General features: G+C 39.9%; 1 protein-coding gene across 3 annotated transcripts in view; it reads right to left on the bottom strand.

The window, feature by feature from the left end:
* The window catches only part of MAP2K5 (mitogen-activated protein kinase kinase 5), a 277,318-nt gene that overhangs the window by 54,129 nt on the left and 209,658 nt on the right, over window positions 1–13,531 (bottom strand). For 2 of the 3 annotated variants that reach the window (XM_004374690.3, XM_023729752.1), the window contains 2 exons: window positions 6,289–6,315; window positions 5,945–5,977 (listed from right to left, as the gene is read on the bottom strand). In XM_004374690.3, the coding sequence (XP_004374747.1) occupies window positions 5,945–5,977; window positions 6,289–6,315 (60 nt within the window). Of the gene's footprint in view, window positions 1–5,944; window positions 5,978–6,288; window positions 6,316–10,425; window positions 13,200–13,531 lie in introns of those variants that run through there. The other variant, XM_023729753.1, reaches the window with a different exon arrangement.

The raw sequence follows: 13,531 nt of genomic DNA, 5'->3' as shown, positions 1-13,531 counted from the left end.
TCCTCGCCAACATGTTCTGTGTTTCATTTATTTCTGCTCTAATCTTCATTATTCCTTTCTTCTGCTTGTTTTGGGTTCAGTCTGCCCTTCGTTTTCTAATTTCTTAAAGTGGAAGTTTAGGTTACTGCTTTGAAAACTTTCTTCTTTTTTAATGGAAGCATTTACAGCTATAAATTTCCCCTGAGCACTGATTCTCCTCTATCCCACACGTTTTGGTATGCTGTGCTTTCATTTTCATCCATCTCAAAGTGTTTTCTAATTTCCCTTGTCATTTCTTCTTTCTCACTGGTTATTTAGGATTGTGTTGTTTCCAGATATTTGTAAATTTTCCAAATTTCCTTCTGTTATAAATTACTTCTGTTTTCTTCCTTCTGGACCCCTTGGATCCTTGGCCAGCTGTCTGTTTAGGTTTCCATACTCTTCCTACCAGCTGTCCTCTATCAAAGCCCCACTCTCTGCTCACCTTCCTCAGGAAGCCTTCTCAGAGTAAGCAGAAAGACAAACTCTTCATCAGACCCACCCTAGGGTTGTACAGTGCTGTGCCATGCAATTCCTAAGGCCAAATTCTTCTTTCTTCGTATGCACAGCAGGGAAGAACAATTAGCAAATCCCAGAATTATTCAGCTAGTATCTTAAACAACCAAGCCCATTGTTTGTCTACACACCTGGCCCAATTGTAGACCATTAAAAAATAAATAAATAAAATACCAGTTGCCATTGAGTTGATTCTGACTCACGGAGACCCCATGTATGCCACAGTAGAACTGTGCTCCATAGGGTTTTCAATGGCTAATTTTTTGGAAGTACATCACCAGCCCTTTCTTCTGAGATGCCTCTGGGTGGACTCTAACTGCCAACCTTTCAGTTAGCAGCTAAGCGGGTAACTGCTTACAGCACCCAGGAACTCCTGTAGATGATTACTGACCACTAAAAGTTTGCATTTATATTTCAAAAGCATTTTGGTATTTCACAAATCTTATAGTTCTTACTAAGAAATCAACACTTTCATGTAGAAGATACTTCTGATAACTTAGATAAACTCATTTTTTATGACAAAATGAATAAATAAACAGAAGTATAAATCAGGCATTTGTTGTCTTGCTGAGCACCTACACATGTTAGATGGGAATTACTTTTCAGCTGTAATATCCTTGAAACATATATATATATACACATATATATATATATACAGACACACACACACACACACACTCAGAGATACATATACACGCACTCAGCGTAATAACCCACTTTTCTGGTTGTCATATTTTAGACAGCCTGAACATTCTGAAACACATCTGTGAATTAAAAAATGACTCATGAGAAAGTTTCAAGTTCTTCCACCTGACATTTCCTTCTTGACCTGGGGAACTCTTACTCATCCTTTAAGATCTACCTTAAATGTCCCCTCCCCACTGAGAGGTCTCTTAATCCACTCCCATCTCTGGAAGAACAAACTTTCTGTGGTCCTACAGTATGCATCTTACACTGAAACACTGACCAAAATTATTCATTTCCATGTCCATCTCTCTTCTAGGCTGTGGGCTACTTGGGGGCAGGTTCAAGGGTGAGGTCTTTGCTTCAGTCTCCCCAGTTCCCAGCACCTCAATCCACTGATGGCTGCCACTACTGGCTCCAGCCAGCCAGGGATCTGGTGGCCTGGACATCACTGCTGTGTTCCTACCTGCCACAACCTACCATGTCAGTGGCCAGCCCTTTTTTGCCAGCCAGTGTGGGAGCCCAGGCACTGGGGAGAGCTTTCAGGGGCTATGTAGGCTCCTGAGCCCCAGCACCCTGTGTTAGCCCATGATGTGGGACTGTGCTTTGCCTTTCTACTCTGGCTCACAGACCTTGTCTGCACTCAACTTGGATGCCTTACCTAGAAGCTCAGTTCTCTCTGGGTTTGGAAGCTGCCCTGACCGTGGCTTGCTCAACTCAGGCCAGCACACGTAACTTGAGAACTATTTGCTGAATGGATGAACATAATCCCACCCATTGTGCTTCATTAAAAAGGGGTACAGCCTCTATCCTCAGAAAAGCCCATTTGGTCTTACACGTACCACTTGGGTGTATGACTTCATCTGACACTTTTTAGTTTTGCTAGGGTCACTATCAGGAGTGCAAAGACTGAATACAGGTTGTTAGACTGTTGGGACAGCAGGCAGTCACTGACAAGAATGAGGACTAGCCATGGAGAACACAGGTGGTCACGAGAAAGAACACAGGAAAAACACTAGGCAGAGCAGCACAGCCAAGCAGGCTTATTTAGCCTAGGAGCAAACGGCTCTGTACTCTTCAAGACACCCTGAGAACATTATTGAGGGCCAATGCCAAACATCCAGGTTAAACAGTAAAATTCAGTGAAAAAAACAAGATAAGCCCTACACAATTTTATAGCCCTAGAGGGCATCAATATATCAGTTTAGTTCAGTACCATGTTCAAAACAATGACCTGACTCATCAAGAAAAGGTTAAATGATATTCTCTACACTTTGTCAACAGGCTGCCGAAAGCAAATACATTTTGGAAACATTTCTTTCTAAAAATGTAAATTTCCTCATAGATGTCAGAGATTAAAATAGTAAATCTCAGTCACCTAGACAATAGGGGCCACTTCATTCCTTCAAGCTATCAAATGGCTAAGGCATCATGGTATATATAGACACACATCACTTACAATGAACCAGAATACTTTACAATGCGGGTATTTGGGGACTTGGAGAAGACCTGACTACATAAACCTCTTAAGGTAAGAAGTTCTATTGAGAGAAGCAGCTCTGAGGCACTGGATGGTGTCTTTAAGGCATCATTCACATCGTGAGTCAGCCAATTCCAGGTCAGATAAAACTCCATCCACTAGAATTACACTGTATTGCTCAGATTTTTGACTGGAGCTCAATTCTCCTGTTTCTTTAACTACCCTTCCAGTTCCTGGTTTGTGGTTCCAGTTTTATGTCCATGATTCTTACTTCACTGTTTAGCTTTTGGTGTCTTCTGTTTGGACATCTGGTGACTGACTCTGGCTTTGTCCCATAATTCCACCTCCTGACTCCCCAACTGACTCTGACATTCACTGCTGGCCACTCTAGGAGACTGGCTCCCGCCTGTCTTATTTTACTACTTCTTTACTCTTTGCCAGGCTATGACAGGAGTCAAGATGGATCCACATAATAATGAAATATGTTACACTGGACTTTGCTGTTAGCTCTTTTGTACATGACTCTAAATATATCCATTTTGTGTGAATTAGGCTTTCTTAGGTGTGGCAGATTGGGATCTGACTTTTCTCTAAAAGAAACAGTATGTACTAGCATTGGATAGCCATTTCACAATGGGATAAATCCCATGCCCAAAGAGTAACACAACTCAAACCCTGGCTGGTCATATTTGCTCAGGAATAAACCAAAAACCAAACTCCCTGTCGTCGAGTCAATTCTGACTCATAGTGACCCTAAAGGACAGAGTAGAACTTCCCCACAGAGTCTCCAAGGATGTGAATCTTTAGAGAAGCAGACTGCCACAACTTTCTCCTGCAGAGCAGCTGGCGGGTTCAAACCACCGACCTTTTGACTTTGGTTAGTAGCGGAGCGTTGTAACCACTGTGCAACCAGGAATAACCCGTTGCCATGGAGTCGATTCTGATTCATAGTGACCCTACAGGATAGAGTAGAACTGCCCTATTGGGTTTCCAGGGAGCGGCTGGTAGATTCGAACTGCCAATCTTTTGGTTAGCAGCTGAAGCTCTTAATCACTCTGCGACCAGGGATCCACCACCAGGAATAGAAGGCTTACAAGTCAGATGCAAATGAAGATAGATAGTTAATTGCCCTGTGGGCTCTAGAAGAGACTAGTTAACCCTAAAAAAAATTATAGAAAAGGTTCTCAAACTTTCATGCACAAAGAGTTACCTGGGAAGCTAGTAAAATGTAGATTCCTGGGCCCCACCCTTATAAAGTCTAATTCAGTTATCTGGGGCTAGGGAATCTGCATTTGTAACAAGAGCCTAGGCAATTTTGATGCAGTTCGTCCTTGGACCACTTTTTGAGGAACACTGCATCACAGCAATGAGAAATTTGGTAAATACATGGGACACGCACAGTAAATAAAGGACCCCACCAATCCTTTCCTCCTTAGACACCATGATGCACCTTGCCTAAGACAGGTCATCTCACCAATCCTTTCCTAATACTCTCATTACTGAACAATTCCAGCGTCAACTTATTGTTTTACTAAGACAACACGAATTTCCTAAGTTTCCATAAAAAAGATATTTTAATATGTTTTTGTAGCAACTGTGGATGGGTGTCTAAGTTATAGTTTCACCTCAACTGAGGAGGAAATGCTATAAAGAAAAACATACTGCCTCTTTACACGCTATTGTCCTTCATCACGCAGACCTTCCCCCTTGGATAGAACATCTCCCTATGATAATTTCAAAAGTCTCATGATTTTGCCCAAATCAAACAAGTATTTTAAAATTTAATAGCAACCACTGGCACTTTAAAAATAAGGGATGAAAATACACATATAACACAGAAAACCTTCAAATTAGCTCCCAGTAATACACGGTATTGGCGAGGAATAACCGTACCTGAATGTTCTAATGTCAAGGAGCCTGGAGGACCAGGAACAGCAGAGCCCAGGAAACATGGAGGCTGTGCGTTTCACTGGGTAGACCATGGTGCCCTGGCACTTCCCTAAGCAAAACTGGAGGGGGAACCTCAGGAAAATCAGTTTAATTGGGAGATTCTGATGGGGATAGGATGCTTTTGGAATTGAAGATGACAGAGGATATTGATGAGCTATTAGATCCAGGAGGCCTGTCTGATATTTGAGATAATGGAGCATCCATTTGTTTCAGGACAATGACTTCATTTTTGCACCAACATGGTTTATGGCTTGCAGGGGATATATGGACTGACTGATGCAACCATTAATGATGTTAGAGCCCCATTCTTACTATTATTGTGATATGTGTGCATGTTTGTTTTTTCCTAGGAGGATCTTTATTTTTTCTCCCAAATCTCATAACTGGTTATACAGATGTTTAATTGAGAGGAATAATTATGAATTACGATTTGTGTTTTCTTTCAAACTTTCCTATCTGAATCATTTATCGCCTTCCCTCTCTAATTAGAAGTGTTTTAAATATTGTAAAATTAAAGTTTAAAAAAATAAACATTGCTAGTAGGCAAGCCCAAGCCCGGAAAAACTCGCTTTTTAAAAAAATGTTAATGTTTCTTAATTGAGAGTCTTCTGTACTATAAGATTGCTAATTTACAGGAATAAGGGATTTAAAGTCAGAATAGGAAGTAGAAAAAGTTGGTTGAGAAAGGCATCCAGGTAGATCAGCTCCACGAAGGTAAGGCAACACCAAGAACATGATGCATTAAGAATGTTCAGAGAAGTACTGGGTAAAAGCACAAGGAGTTGAGGCAGGTTCTGGGAAAAATGCCTAATGAGGAAATTAAAGCTGAGATGTTGACCTACAGCTTTTGAACACTTCTATCGCCCTGGTATCTTTGGGTAAATAAAGCAAGGAAGACAAATTCCATCCCCCTTATGTTTGCTGTTCAACTCTGACCCCTGCCCATGGAATGACTTTAAATCTCTGTCATGGAAAAAAATGGTACCACTTTAATTTCCGGCTCCATCCACATCTGGCTAGGGAGAGGATCAATTAATATTATTGTAATTTGTCTTTAGCGCCTCTAATACCCTTGAGGACCAGCCTGTGGGACAGTTTGTTTTTGCTGGGATTCTCAGCCAGAATCAGGAGAGTGGGATTCTGGACCAGGCCAGTTCACGTAACACAGCTCAGAGCCATACAACACAACTTGCTCCGAGGATGTTGGGCATTGTGCTTCATTAGGAAACAAAATATAAGCTTTCCACACCATTAGGAATGACTTTAGGAGTGAAAGCACATAAGACGATGCCTCACCTCATCAACAATGCACTGCAAAAGCTGGAGAGGCTGCAATGGAAAAGAAGAGAGGAAAAAGTATTAGTCTCTATGCAATATCTTTACAGTGGAGTGGAAAGAAAAAATCATTAATGCAATAAAATATAGCAAGATTAATCAACAACAGCAAACTCTTATAAAAACATTGATGCTCAGGATGTTCTATTATTTCTAATGGTACCTAATCTAATACAGGCAGTTAAAGGTTTGCATTTTCTTCAAAATGCAATTTGCTAAGTTTAAAACAAGGCATTCAAGCATGCAAAGGAAGCAGCCATCAGGAAAAAGAAAAGTGAATTTTTTTCTGAACTCATAAAGCTTACCATTAAAGATCCCTGGTTTTTCTGAATCTGAAAAAAGGCAATATGTAATTAGCATGTCATAATCAAAATGACTCACTTGGACACATTATGATCACTGAGAGAAAATTATTGCATTGCTGGTGGCAATTTGTGGGCATGTGTTAACACAATTTACATAATGAAAATACACAAATGTTAATAGCTCGCTTCTCATTTATAGGCGAAAGTCAGCAGAATGTTAATTTCACACAACACTTTTTAGTACCCTCCAGGTTGTATTAGAATAGGGAGAAAAACCATAATCCATTTCAAAAGGCTGTTTACGATTCAGATATAAATAATGTTTTATATTGCTAGATTGTGAACACTGGGCTTAATGTTGCAATCATTGCTAATGTTATGAAGCTCACTCTTTTTAAATTAAAAACCGATTTATTTAAAATTGAAATTAAATCATAGTCAGAAATTAGAATTTTGGATTCCTGCCAGTATCTGCTCACAATCCCCCATTTTGTGAAGAAAACTTTAATTATGTCGTTGAAGTATCTGCCTCCAACTCGGGAGTGGGGTGAAGGCTCCACCTTCTCCAAAGTTCCTTCCACTGTTTCCAGGGCAGCAATGCTCTCTGGGAAAATCAAATTCATGCAAGTTTTATGCTGTTTTTCAGGGAATAGAAGCAGTGTCGAGTAAGCGTGCCGGCTCCTAACCAACATTCTAAAGGCAGGCTGCTCACATGTCTAATACTAATAAACCACATCTCTTAGAAAGTTACTAAAATGTGAGACCAAATTAATAGAACATCCACTTAGTACTTAAAGTATTAGACCCTTCAGTGTGAAAACAAATGCCTGTAGTTATTAAAAACTCAACGAAAATGGAGTTCCAGGTACTCAATTTCCTAAGAAAAATTTCAGGAATCAAATACTGGCATTAACCGGTCAGTTGTATTCTGGGATAACTGAGCTCAAACTGGTTGGTAAAATGCAGGGGGAATATTAACAGTCCCTTCGTGTTTTTAATGGTGCTTTAACAGATCCTTTCACATACTCTCATCTGATCTGCACAACCACCCTGAGGCTGGTAGGGATGACAATCTCTATTCTAACTTGGGTAAACTGGGCCTCCCAGGGAACAGGGAATGCCCAAAGAGGGGGGGCTGGGCCGTGGTGGCGGTGGTGGGACTCGCCCCATGCTTTTTCCCCTCCAGCACCTGCATTGTACCTGCCTTGGATCATACCATTTAAAAACCAACAGATTTGCATACATTTATACATGGCATGGTAAAGTTTATAAATGACCAATTTTGGCATATGGGTTCTTTTTAACTAGATATTAAGCTTTTCAAGGTTTTTGTATTTCTTTTGCATCCACGTGGCTGTTTAGCAGACCCTTCCACCTAGTGGCTGAGTGTTTTAAGAAGTGTTTTCCCTGTATTATCTTAACTGAATATGGTGCACACTCATTACTGGTCTTGGCTCTTTATTACCCTCTCCCCAGTCACAACTTCCTGAGACCTCTGTCCCATGCTGACTGGCTCTTAGTCTACTTAGATGTATGCTGTTGTTAGCTGCCATCCAGTAGGCCCCCAGCAACCCTGTGCACAACAGAAGGAAATGCTGCCTGGTCCTGCGCCAGCCTCATGATCTCTTGGGGATCAGACTACCGTGCTCCATAGGGTTTTCACTGGCTGATTTTTGTCAGCAGATTGTCCTTCTTCCTAGTTCTTCTTAGTTTGGAAGCTTCACGGAAACCCGTCCGGGATCACAGCAACACACAAGTCTCCACTGACAGATGGGTTGTAGCTGCCTGCGCATGAGGCGCAGTGGCTGGGAATCAAAATTGGGTCTCCCACATGGAAGGCAAGAATTCTACCACTGACCCACCACTGCCCTGATAATTTCCACTTATTGTTGACATGCTTTTTGTTTCTCCAGTCAACAAGTACTTCTGGATAAGGCTCTGCAGGTAAAGATTAACATTAAAAAGGAAGGCAGAGCTGTAAATGACCACCCTGGAATATTTAAGCATTTCAGTATCAAGCCATACTACCTTTAAAAAATCTTGAAAAGCCCAGGTAACTTCTATGATATGAGATACCTATGATGTTTGCTTTCATTTTTTTCAGGCACATACAGATACTTTCCCCTCCACATTCTTAGTAACATATATCTACTTCAACAGGAGAGTTACTTATAATGAACAAAGATTCAGAAACCTGTTTTTTATATCAAAGAGAGGGTTTTTCACAAATTTCCAGTGCACAGGGGGTTATAACATTCTCTAGGAAAACATGCTGCAAACATTCTCAATAAGATGTTTGAAATGAATTCAAGCATGGATTGTAAGCCACTGTTCTCAATAATATACAAGTTATATGAACCAAATGAACTGAGGGGAGAAAACTTCTTCCTGAACCAAGATCTTGGAGAAAGTCTCCATCTTGCCCTATTCTGCGGGTTAACAGTGTGGTTTAAGACAACTTAAAACTATACTACTGTAACGCTTGCTCTTTACTACAAGAAAGGAAGAAATAGCAAAATCAGTCTTTTTAATGATCTTATACCTATACTGTTTTGCCCAGTTTTTTTTTTTAATCCTTCCAACAAACTTTCATTAGGCATAGCAAGCTCTGTGCCAAGCATTGGAGATATAATGGCAAAAAAGACATGATACCTGTTTTTTTTTTTTTTTTCTTATATTTCTTAATTGTTTTAATGGCCCCCCATTACTTTTTGTTTGGAACTCTTTATTGTGCTTTAGGTGAAAGTTCACATAGCAAACTAGTTTTCCAATCAATAATTCATACACAAATTGTTCCCTGACATTGACTGTAACCCCTGCAATGTGTCAGCACTCTCCCCATTTCTTCCCTGGGTTTCCCATTTCCATTCATCTGGTCTCCCTGTCCCTCCCTGCCTTCTCATCTTTGGTTTTGGGCAAATGTTGCCCTTTTGGTCTTGTATAGTTAGAAGTTCTATGGAGCACCTTCTTCATGGGTGTTATCGTTTATTTTATAGTCCTATCTATTATTTGGCTGAAACGTGGCCTTTGGGAGTGTCTCCAGTTTCAAGTTAGAAGGTTGTCTTAGGGCAATAGTCTTAGGGGTTCCTCCAGTCTTTTTCAGATCCATAAGTCTGTTCTTTTTTTTTTTGTTTGAATTTTGTTCTACATTTTTTACCCATTCTAACCAGGACTTTCTATTGTGGTCCTGGTTAGAGTGGTCGGTAGTGGTAGCTGGGCACCATCTAGTTCTTCTGGTCTCAGGTTAAAAGGGGCTGTGGTTCATGTGGGCCATTAGTCCTTTGGACGGATTGCTTCCTTGAGTCTTTGGTTTTCTTCATTCTCCTTTCCTCCAGGTGGGAAGAGACCAATAGTTGTTTCTTAGATGGCCACTTGAGAGCTTTTAAGACCCCAGACGCTATACCAGACTAGAATGTAGAACATTATCTTTATGAACTGTACTTTGCCAATTGACCTTGATGTCCCGAGAGTATTGTCCTTACTCTTCAAGTCCAGTAATTCTGTTCCAATGTCTAAGAAGTTTCTATAACTGTGCACCCTACCTGCACTATTATATATATGAGTATACATGCAGCATTTACAAATATGTATGTAGAAATACCGATAACCATATCTATATATGTACGCGGGTGTACTCCTGTATGACCTCCCTCACCTATTTAGCATACATCTCTACCTATGTATCTACTCACAAATTATTGTTTGTTATTACTGTTGCTGCAGGATTGTATACGTTATAATGAATACCATAGTTGCCCTTTATTCCTGTGTACATTTCAGTGTCTTCCTTGGCGTTGGCCATGTTGTGCTGACTTCCCCATATAGTGCATTGCCTTTCCTTTCACAAGAATTAACACTTGTCTACTATCTAGTTAGTGACTCACCCTCCCTCCCCCCTCCCATCCCTGGTAATCATCCAAAAATGTTTCTTTCTGTGTGTAAACCTATTCTTAACTTTTTATAATTGTGGTCTCATATTTGTCCTTTTGTGATTGGCTTATTTCATTCAGCATAATGTCTTCCAGATTTATCCATGTTGTGAGATGTTTCACGGATTCAACATTATTCTTTATCATCGCGTAGTATTCCATTGTATGTATGTACCACAGTTTGTTTACCCATTCATCCACTGAGGGGTATTTAGGTTGTTTTCATCTCTTTGCTTCTGTGAATAATGCTGCAATGAACATGGATGTGCATATGTCTGCCTTGGTTTTTAAAGAGATGTTGTTACCAGGTTTTATTACACAGTGTTGACAGCAACATATTATATGAAATCATCTTCATAAATTTTGTATTAAGGTAGCAGTGCCACTACCTGAAACTGATTCAAAACGCTTAAGATACTCAATTACTTTTTAACACTGTTACACAATGTGCTGACTTATAGCTTCTATTTCACAAGAATTTGATGATGCAACATCAGTGTAATTGATTCATTTTCTTAATTAAATAAAGCTACTGTGTTTTTCTTTATATGTATGTCACCATATAAACACCATACAGTTAGATGTATTATCTCCTTTCTCTGTCTCAGATATATTGCCTTAAAGGCTGTATTCTGTTCCTCTGTTAATTCCACCAGAAAATCTAATGCCACAGTCATATTTTTCAAATTCTGAGCTGCCATGTACTCAACTGTATTTATATTAGCATATTTTTCACTGCTAAACTCTTTGTTATTTACCTTTTTCAAGATCACATTACTGTACGGGTGCAGCAACCATAAAACACAGCCAAACAAAGTCAACCTCCAGTCACTGCCTCTGTTTTTGCACACAGTTCATGAAAAAGTGAAGCCCTTAGTTTTATAGCACATTATAAAAGTGGTACTGAGGGTACTCAGCATAAAATGTTAGCTTCGTGAATGTCTACCTTTATTCTGGGTCTGCCTTCCAAATGCTTGGCTGTGAGAGCGGAGTTCAGAGGAACACAATAATATTGTTAGGGTTGATGTACTGCCTGCACCTCACAACATATGAAATGTTGTTTATATCTAACTTGTCCGGGTCCACATTCCTACTTGTATGTTTTGCTTGTATTGAGAGTTTTCTGTGTCTAACTAGTACTTTGGGACAATGAACAAAACAATAATTGCTCTTGTCATTCACTTTGCTAATCAGTCTCTAGGACTAGTAGCATTTTGATAGACTAATTAGCTGAACCTCTTCCCTCTCCTGGGCATGCTTTTTTTCTTTTGCCAGCCATTAGATCCAATATTCAAAGCCACACTAACAGGGGACAGTCCCGTCTCATTCTGATGTAAGACACACCATTATGTATTTAAATGTGGAAGAATGACTTCATTTAGGCACAAGCATTAGGTCTCAGGGTGTTATTATAGTAACATTTCTTATATACTCCCTTGCAAGGACTAACAGTTGATAATTAGAAAAGCTCTTCTTCTACTTACAACATGACTTTGGAAAATGATGCTGGAAAGGCAATTGCCAAGGCAAAAAGTTGGCTCGTGGGACTTCAACTAGTTAGTCAATGACTGTGGTGCTAAAAAGGCAACTTTCAAAGTGTCACATTCTGCTTCTGTCTCTGCAGAGGTACTTTTTACATACAATGGTAAAACAGACCTTGCTACCAAGCCCTTTTACCTTATATTCAGGCACAAGCAGAAAACTAAAGTGAATCCACCTCTGTAACTTTGAGAAGACACTAGCTATAGCTTTCATTTTCTATTTTACTCTCTGAAATTATGGCTTGCCCTGCAGCTCTTGTCTGAGAGATTTATGTGTGACCTAGGTCAGATCTTCCAATATCAGCTGACAAATTTTCTCTTTACATATTTACTGCTTTTCAAGCTTGTGTTATTTTCTCTTAAATAGAAAAAAGAAATATAAAATGAAAGCAAATTGTTGGAATTTTTAAAGAATACCATTTTTGTTTGTTGTGCTACTGGTATCACATCCTGGTTTTCAATGCTGAACTCTTTATTCTTTTTTTAAACTTCAGATTTTAGGAACCACAGCTATTTTACAAAGACTCTCTTTTCAAATCAGATGCATTAAGCTGTAACCCTGGCTACATATCAACAGGGATTATAGGAAGCTGAGACTTTCATATTCTAAATGAAGAACGGTGACCTAAAGAATTTTGAAATGAAAGGGACCTCAGAGATGTTCTAGTTCTTCCTACTTATTTTGCTGTTAGGGCAACTGAGGCTCAGAAACTGAGAGAGAAGTGTCCAAGGTTGTAGACAGAACCTGGCCTAGCACCGACTGGAGGCTGCCTGGTGTAGGGAAAATACAAGAGCTTTGAAGTCAGAAAGACGCTTGGAATTCCAGTCAGATCCCCATGGCCTCAGGGAGCCCCTCCCTTTGCTGGGGCTCAGGGCTCTTGTCTAAAAAATGAAGGGATAAGCTAGAGGAGCCTGAGGAGCCCTCAACGCAGAGCTGCCCATTCAGGTGCCATGAGTTTTTTTTTCCTACCCAAGGCAGAAGTGGGACTGGCATGCAATCTAATTGTATCTGGCATCGGGCTGGATGCTAAAATTTAGGGATGCACCACCACCAATCCAAAGCTAGAACTTTCAAAAACACAGTGTCCAAATTTTAGTCTTCAATTGAGAGGGAAAAAAAAAAAAATCCTTTTCACGTGACCACAAGCTGAATACACACTGCCTAGTGCTACTAACTTGAGTCCCCAAACAAGTAACTTTTTAAAAAAAAGAACAGAAGAAAATTTACCCTGGCGACAAGCAGGAATTTTGGTAAACTGGTATTTTTAGATACTGAATGCATTATGAGACAAAATAAATGAATAATATATATTATTTCTATTGCTGTAAGATGAACAAGTGTCATTCACTTGTGTCATCCCATCTCCTTTGCTCATCAGTCTCTGTCCTTGTTCAAGCTCTTATCATGCCTGTGAATATATTAGCATATCTTGCATAGGGCCTAAAAAAAAAAAAAGTCATATTAGGATTTAGCAGGAAGTACTCTATAGGGTATAAAAAAGTCACTATGATACCCACATTCTAAGATCCACTCACTGGCACCTTCTTGCTGCCCCACAATTCCTACTCCAGCTGGGGCCCAGTTTTGAAAAGCTAAAACTAGATATCCCCAAATTTAACAGACAGCTGGGTGGGACAGAAAGGCTCAAAGATACCAAGAGGAGGGCACAGCTCAGATGGGACCAGAGAGAAAATCATCACAGCCATAAATTAGATCACTTGCCTCTTACTGCTTCCCGAGTATCAACGACAATGCATTTCACACAAAATACA

This window comes from Trichechus manatus, unplaced genomic scaffold (assembly GCF_000243295.1).
Source record: "Trichechus manatus latirostris isolate Lorelei unplaced genomic scaffold, TriManLat1.0 scaffold00030, whole genome shotgun sequence".
Lineage (NCBI taxonomy): Eukaryota > Metazoa > Chordata > Mammalia > Sirenia > Trichechidae > Trichechus > Trichechus manatus.
The sequence above is the reverse complement of the archived record's forward strand: the minus strand, read 5'-3'. Positions and strand labels throughout refer to the sequence as shown.